The 20898-nt window shown below is 52.6% G+C and overlaps 1 protein-coding gene across 1 annotated transcript in view; it reads left to right on the forward strand.

Annotated features, from left to right (window-relative positions):
* The window catches only part of STK32C (serine/threonine kinase 32C), a 75624-nt gene that overhangs the window by 48172 nt on the left and 6554 nt on the right, over positions 1–20898 (forward strand). Inside the window, exons 3-5 of the mRNA XM_088520025.1 lie at positions 15668–15819; positions 18692–18865; positions 19297–19334. Of these exons, the coding sequence (XP_088376151.1) occupies positions 15668–15819; positions 18692–18865; positions 19297–19334 (364 nt within the window). The remainder of the gene's footprint in view (positions 1–15667; positions 15820–18691; positions 18866–19296; positions 19335–20898) is intronic.

Below are 20898 nucleotides of genomic sequence, written 5' to 3' on the forward strand. Positions count from 1 at the left end.
CACAGCAGAGCCTTCACTTGCACGAGGTCTGGGGGGCTCCCGAAGGGACCTGGCGTGCTGCGGCCCCGTGTCAGCCCCGTGGATGGAGGCTGTGGGGTGACCTTTCCGAGGAAAGCTCACTTTCACATTGTTTGCTTTGCTGCAGTACTTCAGCTTTATGGCTTTGTTGCTTTAATAATTCACATAGCCTGAAGCTGGGTATACTAAAGCTTTAATCCATTTTTCTAAAGGTCATAAATGCCCACCTAGAAGACATACCATAAATAAAATTCCCTTCAAGTTTATTCTCAGTCGAATCCCATTTTGATATTCAACACAAGTTTTATCCTTTGTCTTCTATTCAACTTTATAAATGTAAGGCTTTTTTCTCTTCAATAAAAGCCTAAAACCCTAATCCCTTCACATTAAAGTGCCGTGGATATTTCTTTCCGTTCTTTTTTCCTTAGCTCACAAATGCTGCACTGGAGGTTGAGCAGCATGGAGCTCGGCTTTGGACAGGTTTCCCAAGTACACGTCCCTGCCCCGGCTGGATGCCGGCACCACGACTCGGTCTCGTGCTCGGCGCTGCCTCGGCCCTGCCCGTGGATGCCGTGGTCAGGTTTATGGTGCCTGCTCTGTCTTCAGGAACGTCGAGGTTACGTCGGAAATGCAAACACTTTTATTTTGCAGAAGGAGCAATGAGCTCAAACGGAGAAGGTTCAGCCAGGCTGAAAAGCAAAGGATGCGGTTGGGGCACTGGCTGGAAAGCCCCTCCATGAGCGGGTGCTGGAGCTGCCCGGAGGAGACGGTGCTGCTGGCCGAGGCCCCGTCCCCTCGGGGTGCCCAGCCGCTGGGTCCCCTTCGCTGTCCTGCTCAGTCAGCCCAGAAGCCGTCAGAGAAACCGCTCCGTGGATCCCAGCAGCGGCCAGCGAGCACACTGAGAGTTGGACGCCCGTAGCTGGGGTTCATGTGCCAAGTTCGCCCCTTCCTCGTGCTGCCGCTCAGCTCAGGGTTGAGGTGGCCCCCGTTCCTGCAGGCCCCCCAGGCCTGGGTTCCTGCTCGGCAGGGAGCCTGGGGAAGCGGGACGCGGGGCGGTGCAGGGGCAGTGCCGGGATTCACGTGCAGGCAGGCTGCGACGCAGGGCTCGCGCGCTCGGGCCCGCTGCAGCGCCGTGGGGCAGGGTGCCTCACAGCAGTGCTCACGGGGGACCTCTCCTTAGTCACCCTGTCCTCCTCATTGGTGACAAAGTGACATGCTCTCCATGAGCTCCCTCCACAGGCTCCAGGTAGCCGGGGACACCTCCGGGAAGGCCCTTGACCGCTGAGGGTGGCCATGTCCCCGTCTCGTTGTCCTCTGTCATCAGAGCTCAGTGCCGCCGGAGCACGTTTGTGCCTTGTTGCCACAACACGGCCTGTCAGTTTTAATTAGCACGCAGCGGCGCGGGCTGACCGGGTGAGCTGTGCTGTTGCGTGAGGCCTCTGCTGCCTGATAACGTGATTTAGTCAATGGTGCAGCATCCCCCGCCCCCGCAGCCCTGCCTTTCTGCTCCTCTCATCTGTCTTCACATCTGTGCTCCTGCAAAGCTTGGCGGAAAGCGGCCGACGGTTCTAAAGTCAGTAGGGGTGAGCAGCAGACTCCCGCAGCCTCGTTTTCCCGGGAAACCAGGCTGAGATGTTTAATTCATGCGCGCGGGCAGGTGGAGCGGCAGCGGGAGCGCCGGCCGCTCTCCCGGGCGGGTGTCGCTCGGCCGCGCGTCGCGGTGCCCGGCTCGGGGCACACGTACCCCCCAGGGCAGCGTCAGCGCCACCCTCGCCTCGCGCCCGCCTCCCTTTCCGTGGCCTCGGGAGGCACCGCTGCCTTCCCCAGGACCTGCTTCCAGGCGGACCCGTCTCCCTTTTTCCTTCCCCTTTCCTCGGAAGTGCTCCAGAACATGAAATATGAAAGGCTTTTAATTTTTAAAAGACTAGCGTTAAGTAAGGGTGCAAAGGAGGCTGCGAACGCCAGGCGCGAGGCGCCATTGCGGCCCCTTGGGAGACGGCGTTTCGCGGCTCGTCGTCGTGTGGAGACCCGGTTTCCACCTGAGCTCTGCGCCACGCTACCGTCTCACTCGCTGCACGCAGCGAAGGAGAGGAAGGTGGGTTTGCCTGGAGCCCCCAGGGCTCGGCCGCGGCCCCGGCTGCCTTTCCCAGGGCCTTCCCGGTCGGCGGCTCTCCAGGGCCGGCGCGTGCCTGCGTCCGCGCAGCGCCCTGCGGCCAGGCCCTGCGCAGGTCCTCAGCACACCTCCCACCCGACCAGTTTGATAGCAAAGTCCGTGCGTGCTGCGGATTGAGGTAGTCACAGAACAAACTGCTCCCAGGAGGGTCCAGCTTGGTCCTGCACGCTCTGTGCAGAAAGCCAGACTTTCCTAGGGGCCTCTTCCATTTCCTCCACCACGTCCCTTGTCAGAGCCCCGCTACCCTAAGGGAGGTAGCAGTGAGTCCACATGAACAGCAGTGTCTGACCAAGTCCTGCAAATCCCAGGGGACAGTACTGGGCCCGGTGCTCTTCAACTTGTGCATCAGTGACTTGGACGAGGGCACCCTCAGCAAGTTTGTGGACGATACCAACCTGGGAGGAGGGACCAACACTCCTGAGGGCTGCGCTGCCATTCAGAGGGACCTGGACAGCATGGAGAGTTGGGCGGAGAGGAACCTCCTGAGGTTCAACAAGGACAAGTGCAGGGTCCCGCACCTGGGGAGGAACAACAGCAGGCACCAGGACAGGCTGGGGTGACCTTCTGGAGGGAAGCTCCACGGAGAAGGCCCTGGGCGTCCTAGTGGATGACAGACGGATCACGATGCAGCAATATGTCATCATGGCCAAGAAGGCCAGTGGGATCCTGGCCTGCATGAGGAGGATGTTGCCAGCAGGTGAAGAGAGGTGATCCTGCCCCTCTACTCAGCTCTGGTGAGATCGCATCTGGAACAAAGAGAATGGGGTCGGGCTCTGATCGATGGTGGCCGGTGGCAGGACAGGGGTAACGGGCACAGGCTGCACCCCAGGCAGCTCCATGTCCGTGTGAGGAAGAACTTCCTGGGTGTGAGGGTGCCCGAGCCCTGGCACAGGCTGCCCAGAGAGGCTGTGGAGGCTCCTGCTCTGGAGATCTCCAACCCGCCGGGATGCGCCCGAGTGCCCCGTGCTCTGGGTGTCCCTGCTGGAGCAGGGCTTGGACTGGGTGATCCCTAGAGCTCCCTGCCAACCTCAACCCTTCTGGGATTCTGTGTTTTAAATGACATCCAAATCCAAGTTAGATCTCTGGCAAAATAGGATCAGATCAGCATTTATTAATTTAAATTAAATGTTAAAAGAGTTCATGAAAATAGGTAACGCTGGATTAGCACATCACTCCTGTCTGTCCCCAGCATTCTACCATTTGCCTAACAGCTAGGTAATATCAAAGCCATTGCAGGAGATCCTGCAGCAGGGAAGTCCCCGCGGGCTCTCAGACCCGCTTGCTGTCCGGAGCACTTGGATGGACGAACGGAGAGGCCGGGCAGACGTGATCAATACAGTGTCTCCGAAGTGCAACCGGATTTGCTGCGTGCACATTCCCAGCACTGCCGCAGTCGAGCTGCACTTAGACCAGAAGCGGAAGCAACTTTATGAAGTGAACCAAAAAGTTGCCTTTGTCCACCCATGCAGTGAAAACTTGCCTTGGCTTGTATCAGCTACATTTACTTACTGAGTAAATCCTGTCTGGAAGAATTATGGGGTTTTGCTTTTTCTTATCCAAGGCACCATGATTCAGTGATGACTGCGGGAGACTTCCCTTCCTTAGCAGGATTTATTTCTTCTAATAGTTTGGATCAGCATTCAAAGAAGTCCAAGGTTCATGACTCCCTGATTAAGTATTTATGCGCTGCTTAAAAACAAATGTATCTAATTGCAGTTGTGCTGAGCTAAATCGGAGAAGCTGTAGTGGGGGCAGATCTGTTCCTTTTGCTGTGGCAGCTTCAGGAGCTGCCCACAAGTGAGTAACAGATAACTGGTATTTTCGGTGCATCAGGGATGGGGAAAAAGTGAGAATAGAAAATATAAATAGAAACCGATGCGGTTGATATACAATTAACAGAGAAACTATTGTTCTAGTGATAGGTCATTATAATGCAGCTGCAGGCAGGGAGGCTTTCGGTTTGCACTGGTATCAGAATTTGGTTGTGGTTTGCCTTGTTTCTCAGGTGAACCTTGGATAAGTGCAAAGAGAGGGTGTTGCTATTGCAGAATAGAACTTTCCAGGGTGGATCAGAAAGGCTGGGTGTTCGTGTGCGAGAAGGGGGGGATCAGGGAGTGCAGAGGGGCTCTGTGCTGGGGGCTCTGTGCAGAGCCCAGGCTGCAGTGACGGCGCGCTCCAAACCCGCGCCCTTCTGAAGTCCCCTGAACCGCATACGTCCTGCAAGGGGACACAGTGTCCTGCTGGTGCCAGATGAGTTCTTCCACATGGTCTGTGTTTTTCCAGGCAGTTGGTATTTTTAGCTCTTATTCCCTTGGAAGCCAAGGACCTCCACAGTCTCGCTGCCTAGCTGTATAACAGGAGCTCCACTGTTGGGCTCATACATCTAGCCAGGGTTGCCCCAGTCCTAGTTATTCGTGGTAGAGCTGAGAACTGCTGTGTCTGACCACATCCCTTAGCAAGCCTGGGGGTCCTGGAGCCCTTGGGTGCAGATAAAGCGAATGTTCTGGTGCACCGTTGCTTTGTGTGCAGTGGTTCTGTGTCGTGACTTGCTGCCGTGGTGCTGCGTGTCCTGGCACTGCGTGGCCGGGCGTCCAGGTCGTGAACATGGGGACGTCTGAGGCTTGTGCACTGCGGTCAGAAAGTGCCTGGAGCTGCCAGAGTGCAAAACACTGACTCAGTGCAAAACCTCCCGGGTATTTCCGAGAGTGAATGCATTCTCTGAGTGCCCGGGAGAAGCTTCCTGAACATGCTGTATGGGATGCCCGCTTCCTTAGCCAGCGTTCACTTAAAAGCAGCAACATGTATTGGTTGCCCAGAGAGGGACATTTTGCCTGTAATAAGTGTACGCTGCTTCTCTTGAATTTCTTAGAACCTGTCATTAGTTTTGAGTGTTTTCAGATAGTAGATTAATCCAGTCAAGTTAGACGTTGTCAGCAGAACCCAGCATGTGGCACAGCTGTTTTGCAGCTGTGCAGGTGCGAGTGGGCCAGGTAGCTGTTGTCAAATAAAACATAGCAGCAACTTGCCTGCTTTTTTCTTAGCGGAGGGCTTGCTCAGGGCTGCTCTCTGCCTGGCTTTCTGTTTTCACAGAATCTACTGCAAATTCATTATTTTTAAGATATTGACTCTCAGTCTTGGCTGAAGTGGGCTACTGGATTTAAAAGCTACTGGAGAAAGAAGGAAGTGGACAGATGAAGCAACGATCCTCTGCAAAAGTCTTATTTCCTCTTATGATAAAATCGGATCTGTTGGAGAACCAAAGGGCTTTTTTAGCCGTTTCCGACTCCCCAGTTGGATTATAATGTCGTTTTTAGCAGATGTTTATCTAGCCCATTTGCAAAGACTTCCATGTCTGGAAGCATGTAGTGCTGGGAGCTCCACATTCCTGCTCGAGGACCCCCCTGTTTCATCATCTCACGGTCCTTACCCTCAAACACTCCCAATATCTAACCTGAACCTGTTGCCATTTATTATCTGAACTGTCAACCTTGGATATGGAAAACGGATTGCTCTCTTCCACTTTGCAGCAGCCTTTGGTGTAATTAAGGAATTATGTGTCCTTCAGTCATCTCCCTTTCAAGCAGCCAGCTTGTTTTGGTGTTTTTTTTCTTCATAACACTCTCTTCTGATTACTTTTGGAATCTCTACTTTATTATTCTCGCCTGATTGCCGTACTCGTTGCATTGGCCCTTAAGGGCTCATGCCCTCTCTCTGGACACACTTTGCCAAGGCTGCGGGAGCTCCTCGGGAGGCTGCTTTTATTGCATGACCAAGGTCGCTGGTGAGAGCACAGAGCGCTCCGGATGCAGCCGGGCCGCGGCGGCTCCCTCCGTCTCCCTGCGTGTCCGGGCGGCGAGTGCCGTCTCCTCCAGGAGGAAGATGACCCCGATCATTTTCCACGGATCATGCGCTCCCCGTGCTGCGTCTGAGAGCATTTCAGCGAGGCAGGGTCTCAAATAGCCATGGTTCAGTGGTTCTTTCAAGAGCCAAACCCTTTGGGGAATTCTACTGTCTCTTTCAGCCTTTTTAGCTGTCCTTGGAATTAAAGTTTCTTCCCAGTTTTCTGAGTTATCTGTTAACTACCATGACTTGTTTTGTGTGTGTATATGTGTTTGTACACCAGTATCTCAAAGATGGGTATTGGAAAACTACCTCTATCCTAGCAGATTTCAGCGATAGCAGGCTGGCATTTCCTTTCTGACCCAAACCGGGTCACATTATCGGCAGTTCTGGAGCTGCGGCAGCGACCTCGCCCCTCGGCACACAGCACGTGCTGCCCTGCAGCACTGCTGCCCCCGGCGCACGTTCAACATGCCCTTGTGCTCTCCTCTGTTCTAGGGGTCGGTGCGCCGGCGAGGCGGCCGGCCCTTGGCTGGGGTTGTCAGCAACAGCCCACACCAGTCTAGTAATGTGCAATGCTTAAAAACCAGAAATCACGGGCTTAGGTTTCATTGAAAGCTGTAACGGGGCCTGCTGGAGGTCCATTGTTGGGGGGTTGTCTGGGTCTGTAGGAGCAGTCTGCTATAACACTGTTTTAAAATTTAGTAAAGATAACAGATTTTCAGATGTCTTCTGTAATTTCCATGAAGTGAGGAAACCAGCTTGCGGGAAGAGAGAAGATGGAGAAAGAGGAATGCAAGACTACAGAAAAGTCCTCTTTTCCTTTCGATTTCCTAGGGTGCATGCTGCCCAACCCTCTCTCCACCCCCCACGCCATTATTTTTTTCTCGTTTATTTAGGTTAATGTCTTTGAGGAGATATAGAAGTCTACCAATTTTTGGAGCTGTTTATTGCCTGGCAGGTTTGTTAATCACCTAAATCCAAAACCTGATTACAGGAACCTCTGTTTACTGTAGGACTAGATGGTTCGTTTCAGTGTGACGTAAGAGAGGAGCGCTTAATCTGAACCACCTGAAATTGCCTTAAATCATGGGATTCAGGGCATGTAGACTAACGTTCTGTAGCTCCCTCCGCTTCTGAATCCTTGCGGGAGAATAGGAGGCAATTCTGTGGGAGATGCCAAGAAGAAGAGCTCAGCTCCATACGCACTGCACACAGATGCCAATAACGAGAGGTTTTCCTGAGACAGATTTGGTGTGCTGGCTATGTTGAATTTAAGATACCATTTACACTAACAGCAGGATAGAAATAAGATTCATTTTGAAAAAAGAAGTGCAAGCCTGGGTTTGGGATCTGTTTTTAGCACACCCCAAGCTGTTTCTGAAATAGCTACTAGGCGTATTTTGCCTTCCCAAGCGCATGAAGTGCTGGCCACGTTCGTAGCTGGTATAAATAACCCCAGGTCCGATGACTTTACAGGAGTTCCACAGATTGACCCCAGACAAGGCTATGAACACGTTTTTAAGCATTTTCAGGACACACATTCAGAGTTATTGATGTGCTGCACACCAAGGTGCGATCTTGAACAACAGCTTTTATTTTAGGTCAGAAGAGTTTTTCATCTCTAACGTGAACAAGTGCAAAATGGATACTTAGTGGGAGTGTTGATACAACCTGGAAACACAACCAGGCTTGCTATGAATAAAAGTTTTATGAGGTGCCATTACAGTTTGACTGTTGCAAACAGCAGTGCTGAATTAAAGGGATTTTAAAGATTTATGGTGTTCTGACAATCCAGTCCATCAATTTTCTGATAAAGCATAACTTTCAGCAGGGAGAAAGTGCATTCGTAAGACTCACCAGGACTCTTAAGGTGGAACAAGGTGAGGTATTTGGGAGCAAAACCACAGTGCACCGTGGAGCAGAGGCTGTGTGAGCAGATGTGCTGAGCTGGGCTGGGAGCAGCTCTCCCCTGGGGATGAGCGTTTCCCCGGGCGCAGAGCCGCGCTGGGGCAGCCGGCGGCACCGTGCGGCGGCGCGCGCAGAACCTCCTGTGAGCGGGGCCGGACGGCGCCGCCGCGAGCCCTGCGCCGGCTGAAAGGCAGGGAAGAGCCACGGCTTGGAGACCGCAGCCGGCGGTGTGGCGTGCTGTGTCCTGTGCGCGCGGGAAGCGCGTGCTGACGCGTGAGGGACAAGCGCGTTCGGAGGGACCTCGCTGGCACAGGTGGCCCCCAGAGCAGGGGCGCCCCGTGCGCGGGGCCGTGCGGGGCCGGCGGGCACGGCCGGGCGCAGGGCAGCGCGGCGGGGGCGCACAACGGGCAGCGTCCCGTGTCCCCGGCGCAGGGCCCTGCCGGGAAGCGCTGCCAGGGCTGTGCCCGGAGCCAAGTCCCATGAGGAAGATCCATAAGCGAAGCACGGACGGGTCTGTCTGTTGCTTCAAGGAGGGTTTTTATTCAGGATCAGGCGGTGCTAATAGCAGCGTGGCCTCTCTGGATGTGCTTCGTGGTGAGTTTTATGCAAAACTCAGCAGTGTTGATCGTGGGGCCAGGACGTTCGGCTGCTTTGCTGCTTCTGGGGCTGTGCAGCAGAGAAAACCTCTGAGGTTCAAGTCAGGGTGCCACGAGGTTGCTCTAGATGATGCCAGACCCCCTTTCCAGGACATGCATGTGCTTTGCTGCAGAGCCTGGGAAGTGCCTGGCTTGGAGCTGCTCGGGGAATGCACCTCTGGGAGCTGGAAGGACACAGGGAGCCGGGCGAAAGGTGTCCCGCAGAACAAGCCGTAACTCAGCATCTCTCCTCCTCATTGGGGTGGTGTTTCCCTTGACTGACCCAAGGCAGCTTCTGGGGAGCCACGAGGCAGCTTATGGGGCTCAAAGCAGCCAGAAAGAGCAAGCGAGGGGCAGCAAGGGGCGAGCAAGGACAGTTTTGGTGTCGCCCCTTTGCAGCGGCTGGTGGCCGCAGGGGGTTTGGCCGTGGCTGCCCCGGAGGCTCCCCGAGGGCTCACGGCGCCCGCAGCCCTCGTGCCCGCGGGCTCCCCGGAGCCGCTGCCCCCGGGCCCGGTCCGCGCCGGGCGCCCGCGGCGCGGCTCTGCGTGCCCGGCGCAGCCCCGCGCAGCTGCCTGCCTCGGCAGCGGTGCAGGGAGCCTCGAGGCTTTAATTATCCCTCTGAACATGTACGTGGGAGACAGCTGAAGCTTTGTTATCTTGGCTTTGCCTAAAAAAACATTTTGATTCCCTGTTTTTATCCTTAATGTTTATTAGAAGTATAGAACAAATTAATGTTATCTTTTTAATTACCAGTCTTACACAGATGTTAATTACCAAGCAGAGATTCTATTTCAATTACCGTCAACGCGATCCCAGTACAAAATGGGTATGCAGATTGCGTTTCAAAAGCATCAGCCTTGCTTTGAAGCCAGCAGTGCCATTTTGTGGCCGTGTCAAGTGCCTTTGGTTTCCCTACCCGAGCGCGTGGGACGCTCAGACCCAGGGGGCCTTTGCTGTGGGCCGTGCATGATGCCGTGCACCGCGCCGGGCGCTGCGCCCGTGTCCCTGCGCGTCGCCCTGCGGCGGTCCCTGCGCCCTCATCCCTGCGCCCACGTCCCTGTGCGTCGCCCTGCGCCCGCGTCCCTGCACCTGCGTCCCTGCGCGTCGCCCTGCGGCTGGTCCCTGCGCGGCCCCGCGAGGGATGCGGCTGCCCCGCGCGCGGCGCTGCCCGTACCGCCTGCTCCGAGAGCCCGCGCGCGGCTCCTGCGTGTGCGCAGCGCCTCGGCGTTGGGGCAGTGCGGACAAACCCCCGTCCCCTGCAGGACAGGAGCAGCGGGGCCGCGCGGTCCCTGCACTGTAACTTTGCAGACCGCGTTACGTGTCTGTGACTAAGGTGCATCAGACGGTCCCAGTGCGCAGGGCTGGCTGGAAGCACCGCTCCATCTCCCTGCAGCATCCGGCACCGCTGACGACATGTCCTCCGTGTGAGGATCACTCCTGCGCTGTACCCCGGTCTTCTTTCCAATTGTCACTTCCAGAAATACAAGAAAACAAGGTATAGGAAATTCCTCTTAAAATATGAAAAAGACTTGTGCACTGTGAGGGCAGGATGTCCATCCCTGGGGATGCTCAGAGCCACCTGGCCGCGGTGCTGGTCAAGGCCCCGGCTCGGATCTCCAGGTGTCTCACGGGGAGCAGCCCCGCGACGGCTCCGCCACCAGGCTGGCAGCGCCGGCGCCGCGCGCCTGGGAGCGGCGTGTGAAACCTTCCAATGGACGGAGAGAATCCGTCCAAACCGCTCCGAATCCTGCCCTCAAACTGCTCCGAATCCTGCCCTGGCGCTGGCTGCTCCGAATCCTGCCCTCAAACTGCTCCGAATCCTGCCCTCAAACCGCTCCGAATCCTGCCCTCAAACTGCTCCGAATCCTGCCCTCAAACCGCTCCGAATCCTGCCCTCAAACTGCTCCGAATCCTGCCCTGGCGCCGGCTGCTCCGCCAGCAGAGCCGCCCCGGGCCCAGTCCTGGACACGGACACATGTCAGCCAACGTCAGCGAAACCTCTGTGTTTGCAGGGGTGGCCGTGCATTCGTCTGCGCTTTCAGAGTCATTAAAAGACTCAAAAGGAGAATCTCCCACTCACATTTCAAAAGCAAAAGGAAGGTCTCCAATGCCCAACTGTGGATGCTTGCATCAGATGTGACAATAATATCCTTCAGCAGGCAGGATTCCCATATCTTTAATTTGGAATTACATCTGCCTTTGCAGAAGGGAAAAATAATCTTTGCAGAGCTGAGATTAAGCAGTCTCTGTATGTCACCCCCAGGCGCTGCCCGGCTTGCTTTTGTCGAGCAGACAAATTGGGCTGCCTCCTTATAACTAGTTTGAGATAACTTGAGCCATGCTATTAAATGAGTGGGCAACCTTTAATCTGAGCGGGGATTTTAGCACACTGGATTCGTTCAGAATCAGCAGGAAAAAAGTTACTGAATTGCTGAAAGAGAAAAGTTGAAGCCTAGGAGATAGCAAGCATGTTGCATTGAAAAGTTCATAAAACAGTGAAAATGTAGAGGGGAAAAAAAAAGAAGGAAGTTCTAGCAGAAACGAGCATAATTTCTGAGCCTCCTCGATACCCAAAATCTCTAGTTTCCTGCTATTTTCTTTCTACCTCTGTCATGGTAGGGTGGAAAATGGAAATATATCTTGTAGAAATAGCTCAATAAGTGATACAGGGGAGTCAAATAATTCCTGGAAATTTATAGACTTTGTCTCTGCTTTTGCTCATTGATCCTCTGTATGCTCCTTGATCCTCTTTTGATCCTCCAGAGTCAGATAAATTCCATCGATAATTTCAGTTTAATTCTTAAGGTATGGTTGTTGTGAGAGTACAAGTGATACTCCGGCTTCTTACTGACAGAGCAAGGTTCTTCCACAGCAACTTACAGCCAAGAGTGTAAGTCCCTCAGACGCATCCCACCGATTTAATCCCAACATTAGTTTTAATTTCCTTTATTTTTAATAATTAATACTTTAATTAATCGTTAGTTGTGATCTGACATTTACAACTCTTGATGCTGTCCCTGATGGGCTGGAGCTGGTGGAAGCAGCGGCTGCTCAGGCGGCGGCGGCTCCAGCCTGGGCTTCGCTCCTCGTCACCGAGGAGCAGGTTGAGGGCAGCCGCCGCGCTCTGCTCCTGCTCCTGCTCCTGCTCCTGCTCTTGCTCCTGCTCCTGCTCTGGTTTCCAGGCGCCGCAGGAGGACCAGGTGAGCCGGGTTTGCTTTGCTGTGCGTCCCCGTTTCTGCTTGACGTCGCAGCTGCTCTGTGCCTGCTCTCGCCGCAGGTGCCACGCGGGGCTCTCGCTGCCCTCATGGCAGTAGCCGTGCACCGAGGAGCCACAGGGGAGAACGTGTGTTTAGAAACGCTGGGAGGGTTCGGGTGCTGGTAGCACGGTTTGCTGCCTGCTCTTACCTTAGGCAAGGTAAGTGTCTCCAAGCCAAGAGCTGGCTTTCTCCTCCTGCTCCTTTTCTCATGTGCCGTAGCTCACTGATGCCTGTTGCTCTTCTCCAAACTACAAGACAGCTCGGGTTGCTGAGCAGAGCCCCAGCCTGCCCCAGCCTCAGGCGCGAGGCGCCGGCACCGTGCAGGGCCCGCGGACGTGGGGTGGGAATGGGACACGTAAATGCACATCTCATGTCCTGAATAGCAAATGTAACTTCCAGCCCTTCTGCCTTTAATGCGGTAAAAGCAAAGGCAGCTGTATACAAACCATTTGGCAACAGCTGAATGTTCAGGGTATCTGGGACTCTATTAAATCTTTTATATGCCACGTCTTGAGCAATATGCTACCAGCTGATGCCTGCCTTCTGCATCGCAAATCTGGCAGCATTGCATACAATTTTTTCTAATGGCTGTATTTAACCACTGAAAAAAAATTCCTTTGTGCAGTGAGGAATTATGCAGAAACGAGGACAAAGTGATCTCTTCTTTCTGCTTTCTTCATTGCTTTACATTGTCACGAAACCTAGATCTGCTTGAAAAGCACATCTCAATTAAAAATAAAAACACTTTGATTTTTACCCAGTATGTATTTATTCCTTCTGCAGAAGCGGATACATGAACAGAGATTTAGAAAAAAGCTAGCTGTTGGGACACGTAGGTGTGTGCAGCTGCCATGTTCCTGTAGTCGGTGACGTTGTGCGAAGGTGTCTGCCTGTCCTGCAGGACCTACACGGTCCCACCTGGCACGTGCTGAACCGACCCAGTCCCTTACGAGAGCTGGGCTAGACTAGGTCTCTGTCAGTAACTGCATTAACGCTGCCCTTACCTGTTAGGAACTGCAGCAGCTATAGCAATGCAAACGTGCAGCACCGCAGGAGAGGCCCTGCCGCGGCCGGGAGCGCGGCTGCTCCTGTCGCGTGCGCGGCCGTGGGGGCACCTGGCACAGGGCACTGCGAGCAGAGGCGAGAAGGACAAGGAGACGGGGAAGGAGATCTCTGTTTTTGCTTGTTTGTTTGTTTGCTTCTTCTAGAAAACAAAACAAAAGTTTCAAAAGGACTTGACGCTGGAATGATTTTCTATAATATAAGAGTTGCAGCTCAGAAAACTTTTTATTGCGGTTACCGAGTGCAACCGGCTTTCATCATTTTCTCATTTATTATATTAGGCTTTTTTTCCCCTCCGATAAACGCAGAGCAAGTGACATTATAAAATGCAATACATGTTAAGATACAGCAAGTTAGAATTACTCATTTGAGAAACTCTGTGATGCTTGGTTGTATTTCTTGTTCTTTCGAAATGAAAATCCAAACCAAAGAAAAAATAGAGAGCGAATTTAATGAGCTTCCAGCCTTAATGTGAAATAAACTGAAATTGGAGAAGAATGTTGTTTAGTGCCTGGATGGCAATTACTCGGAGGCTTGTTTTTAGAGAAGTCATATAGCAATGCCATGTTTAAAGGAAATACAGTTAGATCTTTTCTGCTCGAAGAAATTATAAAAGATGAAGTTGTTTTCACACTCTTGTAAAATGTACAACCAGATCCAGCTGGTGCTTTGCATTGGGCTAGGTAGTTCATCATTATCATTGAATTTGCAGTGAATTGTGATTTTACCTTACACTTTTGTGATATAAGTAGTAGATGATGTGGTTTTGCTCTTCACGTGCTTGCGGCAGCAGTGGGGGACATGGGGATCAGGAGCTCTGCTTGGGGGCTGAGCAGCTCAGCTTGGGTGGCCAATAATGAGAGCATTACATGAACATTAATTATAGAAACAAGGTTTTATTGGAAAAATCAGGGTCTGGAGGCCGCCTGCGAGGCAGTTGATTCCTCTGGCATCCTCACACGCCACGTGTGTTGGGTGCTCTGAAGCCAGTGTCGCAAAGGCCGCGTGCTTGGCGGCGAGTGCCCTGCGCACGTGTGTGCGCATGCCGTGCAGTGTGCATGCCGTGCAGTGTGCATGCCGTGCGGTGTGCATGCCGTGCCGTGCACGTGCCGTGCCGTACGTGTGCTGTGCGGTGCATGTGCCGTGTGGTGTGCCTGCCGTGCGTGTGCCATGCAGTGCCCGTGCCACGCGGTGCCCGTGCCGTGCGGTGCGTGTGCCATGTGGTGCGTGTGCCAGGCAGTGCGGTGCACATTTGGTGCATGTGCCTTGCCCGTGTCGTGCCGTGCCCGTGCCGCGCAGCGCCCGTGCCACGCAGTGCCCGTACCGTGTGTGTGCCCATGCCACGCAGTGCCCGTGCCGTGCGGTGCCCATGCGGTGCCCGTGCCACGCAGTGCCCGTGCCGTGTGTGCCGCACGGTGCGGTGCGGCGCCGTTGCGGCGGCCGCGTTCCCAGGCTGCGCCCTCGCCCCACGAGCCGTGTCGTGCCCGAGCGCGGAGCCTGCCGGCCCGCCTGCCGGAGCGGCTCAGGACCAGCCAGCTGAGAAGTCAGCCTCGTGTATAGTGATGTAAATTCATAATTTTCTGTTCACGCGGTGCTTGTGATGACAACCGCAAAGCAATCCCCGTAATTTGAGGGTGCACTCCCTAATTGGGGTGGTTATGTCTGGCTAACGATAACCACCGATTACCCCGTCATCTTTCCGCTATAACATGTCCTTGATGGGATTGCATTATGTGCCATTAGCCCTTGCAAATGGTTATTAAGGGGAGCATTTTAGCAGTGCAGAGCAGTTCAGTGGCCTGGGTCTCGCTGGTGGCTTTTCTGCTGTCCCCACAGGACACCCTGCCCCTTGGCACCCCGGCTCTGTGCACGGGGTCTTCTCTGCAGTCACCTCCCGCTTTGCCCTCCCAAGTGACGGCTGTACCAACAAAATGCCAAATTATTTTGTTTCAAATAAAATGCATCCAGCACATTATGGTCATAACCCTGTTTGATAATTAAAGGAGGACAGGCATAATTATAGCAGATGTAAAGTTTTCGTTAGCTCATTTAAAAACAGTTACCTGGATAATTAAAGTGTCGTTAGTACTCAGAAGAATCACGGGGAGATGCGCCGAAGGACAGGTTACTGGGAAGGGGGTGCAGTAGGGTTGTGCACATCTCAACAGGGCGGGAGGGCAGGGCCCGATGACAGATCAACCTCTCTGGTACCCAGCGTTAACAGATCTGTGTGGGCTGCGTGTTGGGGCACGTTGTGGCCAAGAAGCCCCAGCTCTCCGTGTCGATGGGTTTAGCTGGCGGGTGGGAATGACACGTTTTGGAGCTCCGAGGCCCTGCGCTGCGGCTCGCAGGAGGCCGGTCTGTTGTGGAGCTTCAGACCCCCCTGCTGGAGGTCGGGGGCCCTTGTTCGGAGGCACCTGGGCCACTGCGACGTGAGGGTGGGCCCTGCGGGTTGGCGTCTTGCTTAATCTGGTGCTTCTGGCTCCTGCACATTTCTGCCCTTTGTGTCGACTGCGTTAACTTCTGCTTTTGAGGAAATGGGCTGGCTTTGCGAGCTTTGGTGGTGCCGAGGCAAGGGGGACACAGATGGAAAACATTGATCCAGTTGGGAATTCCACAAGGGCCCGTTTACAGGGACATCCTCAGCTGCACATCTACAGAGCGTGTGGGTCCAGAGCTGGGACGGCCTCACGCCAAGCTGCCGCATGGAGCGAATGAAACCATAGCATGTTTCACTGAGCCTCTGGGGTTTTTGTCTGCTATTATTTTAGGTGTGTATTGTCCAGAAGAGAGATACTGAGAAGATGTACGCCATGAAGTACATGAACAAACAGCAGTGCATCGAAAGGGATGAGGTTCGCAACGTGTTCAGAGAGCTGGAGATCCTGCAGGAGATCGAGCACGTGTTCCTGGTGAACCTCTGGTGAGATCGGCCGGCCCTGCGCGCGCGGACGGGGACGCGCTGGGGCCGCCGGTTGCAGCTCGTGGTGGATGGTGCACTGGGAACGGGCAATCCTGAAACCAAACAACATCTGGGCAAGCCAAAGAAGCCGGCATCTTTCAGAGATGCTAATTTGTAGCTTCTATTAGTGCAGAGGTTATACAAAATGTACAGGGTTTTATACGGGTGTTAAAGATCCAGTCCCTGTAAGGTCTCGGTCTCGCAGAGATTTGCTAATAGAGGGTTATTTGAAGCTGTCCTGGGTGTATTTATAGCTGGGCAGTCACTGCAAAGACCACCTAGTGTATAGACATACCCCAGAGTGAGACTGATAGGTGTCAAGGTGCCAAAGAGATACATAAGCTTCGTAGCATGTTTTACTGTAACTATGAAAACAAGGTGCTTTTCGAAGGCGTTATAGACTAACTATAGTTGTTGGATTTTCAGCTTGGTATGATTTTTTTTATTAGATGCTAAAAAAGAAAAATCTGCTAATTAGTATACTTCTTGTCATTTCAAAGCAATTTGAAATTCTTGAGCAACTTGAAATGTAACGAGTTTTAGTAATCAGTTTCTGAGAAAAATCTCAAATTATTACGTGTTTAGAGTTTTGCTAGAGAGCAGCTAATGGCAAAGCTCTCTAGAACAGGTTCATTGATCAAATAAAATGTATTACTTTAGAACTCAAATATATCATTATCATTTTTTTCCACCATGCAAATGCATTTACAGTTTTTAGAGAATGGTGAATTAAATCCTGGGATTATTGATCAATTTGGAATGGGTGTTCAGCAGTTACAGTCATGATCCCCTCGTGCTGCTGGCTGCAAGGTGGTCCCTGTAGCCCCTGGCTTCTTCCATGCAAAGGAGCATCTAAAGTGTGACAGGGACCAGAAAACCCATCATCATTGCCCATGTGATACCAGCACGCCAAAAACGGTTCTGTGCTAGCAAGCATCTTTGAGCACTGTTGGGAAGGAATTGGGAGAGAGGAAAATGTATGATGTGTATTATAGAAACAAGTAATAGTGTTCTGTAGCAATAAGTAACTCATAGCTTGCATTCACAGACTGTAAGACAAGGGACATTTATGGAAAATGATGGAAAGCATTGGAGATCCTATTGAATGGAGAGATGACAGAAGAAAAAGGAAGAAGAAGAGTGATCCTTTATTTATATTAGATATTTAACCTGGGAGGTTTGAAATTTTGCCTGGGATTTAGCTGCTAAAAGTGCCCTGTGTGGAATGCACGCCTGTGCACGTGGAGGAGCAGCACTGTCCTTAGGACACAGCACTGAGGTGCACCATGTAGTGCAGTCAGGTTTTTTACAAATACAAATTTACAAATTTTTTTTTTTCAGGAGGCAATAAAAATGTTGAGAAAATTTGTTCTCTTAGCAATTTCTCCCCTTTCAGCTTGTGCATTTAGAATGAGCTTACCTTTGGGATAAGAACTTAAGTATGTGATTCATAAGTATTACACAATCCCACATATTCTTTGCTTAGAAATGCTGCAGCCAAATATAACAGTCAAATGTTATTCTGTGGTGTATCCTCAGTACTGTCAGTCTCCTTTGGAATCTACTTTGAATTTATAGAGGTGTTTTACTCCACAGTAAATATAAGGCTCTTTTTCTGGTCTTTGTGGTTAAGTTAGCATTGGTGGTTTTGAATTCATTTGCAGAATATACAGAGATAATTTCAGTATAGATTTAGCATATTTTTTTACCAGGGAAATTCTGAAGCTGCTCAGGAACTTGTTAGCAAAGCCCCAAACTTCATCTGCTAATGAGATGACTCATTCATGAGGCACAGCGGCCCGAGCGGCTCCTGCTGAGCGGCCACCAGCAGTTCTTCCGCAGGGAATTTGCTGCACACATCATTAGCGGCGCTCCGGAGCCGCGGGGGCGGTGGCGAGAGCCGCTCCGGAGGCCTCCGCGGGGCCGAGCGGGTGCAGGGGCCCTGGCAGCGCCCGCAACGGGGCGGCCCCGGCGGCCGCGGGGAGCAAAGGCCCTGCCGTGGGGCCGGCACCCGCAGAGCGGGGCCGCCCGCAGAACGGGGCTCCTCGCTCCGGAGAGACCCCGGCTGCTTCCCGTGCCGTGGGGCTGGGAGCCTGTCTGCAGGGTAAAGGGGTCTGGTGTTTTTGGCACGGTGCAAAAGAGGAAAGAACGACCCTCTTGAATGTAGATCAGGATAGACATTGGAATAGCATGGGCGCTAGAGTGAAGAGATAAATTGGACATGGACAAATTGAGACAGGAAGGGTAATGGAAACTCCGAACTTTGCAGAAAATTTGCCTCGAAAAAGCCCTGTCCCTGAGAAATGAGGTGCTCGAGAGTCCGTTTGTGTTGGCCGATTTCTGAAGAGGTCAAAGAGTAGACCCAGCACGCTAGATGTCTTAGGAAGCTAAGCTTCCTTGAAGTTATCTGGATAATTACAATTTTGGTGTAACTGAGAAGATATCTTGATGTGACCCCAGCCCAGGGGTGCCGAGCGCGCTGGCAGTGCCTGCACGGTGGGGATGGGGCCGCACCGCTCGCTCTTGCCACGCTGCCCGTCGGGCCGAGGAGCACCAGCAGCACGGCACGGGACGGGACGGGGGGCTGCAACCGGGGCAGCTCCCTCCTCAAAGGAGGTGTTGCTCAGCTAGCAGTAGGTTAGAAAAACAAGACAGCATCTTGAGTTATGCTTGCTTAATTAAAAACCTGTAAACATTGTAGCCAGCATATGCTCGTAGTGGGAATGTTTGCAGTTTTTCGCAGGTGCTGTGTAATTAAGAGAGGGAGAAAACCCGACGTCATTCGGTACCTGCTGTGCAGCCGGCGGCTCGCTAACCCCGTTGGTGCCCGCAGGTACTCCTTCCAGGACGAGGAGGACATGTTCATGGTGGTGGACCTGCTGCTGGGCGGGGACCTGCGCTACCATCTGCAGCAGAACGTGCAGTTTACAGAAGAAACGGTCAAGCTCTACATCTGCGAGATGGCGCTGGCGCTGGACTACCTGCGGAGCCAGCACATCATCCACAGGTAGCCACTGGAGCTGCTTCCATCACACTGCTCCCACTGGCTCCAGTCTGGGCAGCATTTTGGTTGCTGCTCCTGCCAGTTGTTCAAAAAGGGGAGAAATCTCAATTTTTTACTGGTATAACTGAAAGCAGTGCCTTTCAGGATTTATTTTTAAAATGATCGGGGGCTTCATAGGAATAGGCCTAATTTTGCAATATCCATTTTCGTGGCAGTGATGGCCAAAGTAGCCAGATGTTTCCACTTTTTCGTTTGATTGCCCAGGAAAAGCATGTTCCATCTAATCCATCTGTGAGGGGCTTATCTCATATTAGGATGTTTTTGCTTTGTATCTTTATAATTTTTGATAGATGAGAAGTAGCTTTTTTGTTGTTGAGATGCATCTTCAATATGACTGAGATTTCATCTCACTACAACCTTTTCTCTTTTTCCAGAGATGTAAAACCAGACAACATTCTCCTTGATGAGCAAGGTAGGAGCTACCTATCTAGCTTTTTATACCTTCTTCCACAACGTGCTGAGCTTTTAGTGTCCCACTGCTGAGTGTCTGGAAAAAGGGTGTGAAAGGCACCACTGCTTTTATTTGTTTGGTCTCGTACTGCGAAGGGCAGTCCCTGGACAGCCCTGCTCAGTCACCCTTCTGCCACTGTGCAGCCCCAGGCTCCTTCTCCTCACACTGGTAACCTCGGGGCCTCTTAGTTTGCACGGGTTGTCTAGGCAAGAAATACACTGCTTTGCCATGTGAACACACACACACAAAAAAAACGTTTTTGAAGGGAGCTGTCCGAACATATGCTTTTATTAAGCAGGAAGACAGATAGATACTTCTGATGTCTTCTTGATCTAAGCTCTTCTGAGTTGAGACCTGGATTGAGCCAGGAAGAGAGAGGTCACAGCCCTTCACAAAGAGGATCTTGTTAGTGCTCTTGGAGGTCCCACAGGAGAGGAGACCACATGTGAGGCCCTGTAATAATGACCTGCAGCAGAATTTACAAAGAGAAGTTGGTGCAGGGTAAAACGCCCAGACATAAATGAGAACAAGAGTATCTTAAGCAATAGGAGAAAGGGATTTGTGATATACACATCATTTCCAGAGCTGCCTGGTAGAAAGATAGAAGAAAACAGCCTCAGGAATGGCAACTGGGTAGGTTTTCTGTATTTCAGGTTGGTTTGAAAATAATGACCCACCAGACTGTTTACCTGCCAACACTCGCATTTTATTTTGTTCTTGATCACTCAACTCAGATAGCAAGATATTTGAAGTAACCATTAGTTTGATGTGTTTGCAATATAAGGAATCTGTGAAAACTCACCTGAGAAATATGGAGGAGAGCATTAAACTACAGCTGGTCTCTTCTGTAGAGCACTTTGTACTGGAGTGGTCCGTGTGAAAGGATTAGAGATCAGTGGTGTTCCCCGTGGTGCAAATCCCCTTGCATTCGTCCGAGCTGTCGGGAGGTCTGGCTTTCTCTCGGTGCAGATTCTCTCTCAAGGGCCTCGCTGGGGCCGTCTCTGGTGTGGAGAGGACACTTGCACGCAGACTGGCAGTCGCTCACCAAGTGCTCGGCAGCCTGTGCGCGTGTCCGTGTCCTCCTCTGCGAGGTCGAGGCGTGATGATCCGTGCATCCAGAGCCGTCGGGCAGCTGCCGGGGCAGGGACATCCCGGAGACGGGAGACGTCCCGGCACTGCAGGCGCCCGGCCCGCCCGGCCGCCCCGAGCTTCGCTGGCTGCGTCTGCAGGCGCAGGAGAGCTGCTCGGGCATTGGGGATATCCACCAGCTCCCAACGGGGCCGGGGAATGCTGGCAAACCCGGCCGGCCTGGAGCAGGAGCCACCGCGACCACAGCTCTGCCTGTCCCTCACCTCCATCTGTCTTGCAAAGAACTGGGGAGACTGTTGGTGCTCTGCTCCTGCCCTGGCAAGTTACCCCTGTCTTTGGCTGCTTCTGTACTTAGAATGTTTTTCTGATATCTGACAGGAGTCTGTGCTGCTTCAGCTGATGCTCATTATTCCTGATCCTGTGTAGTTTGTTTGTG

Source organism: Tinamus guttatus, unplaced genomic scaffold, assembly GCF_059628265.1.
Source record: "Tinamus guttatus ecotype Peru unplaced genomic scaffold, ASM5962826v1 Tinamus_guttatus_pri_ptg000079l, whole genome shotgun sequence".
Lineage (NCBI taxonomy): Eukaryota > Metazoa > Chordata > Aves > Tinamiformes > Tinamidae > Tinamus > Tinamus guttatus.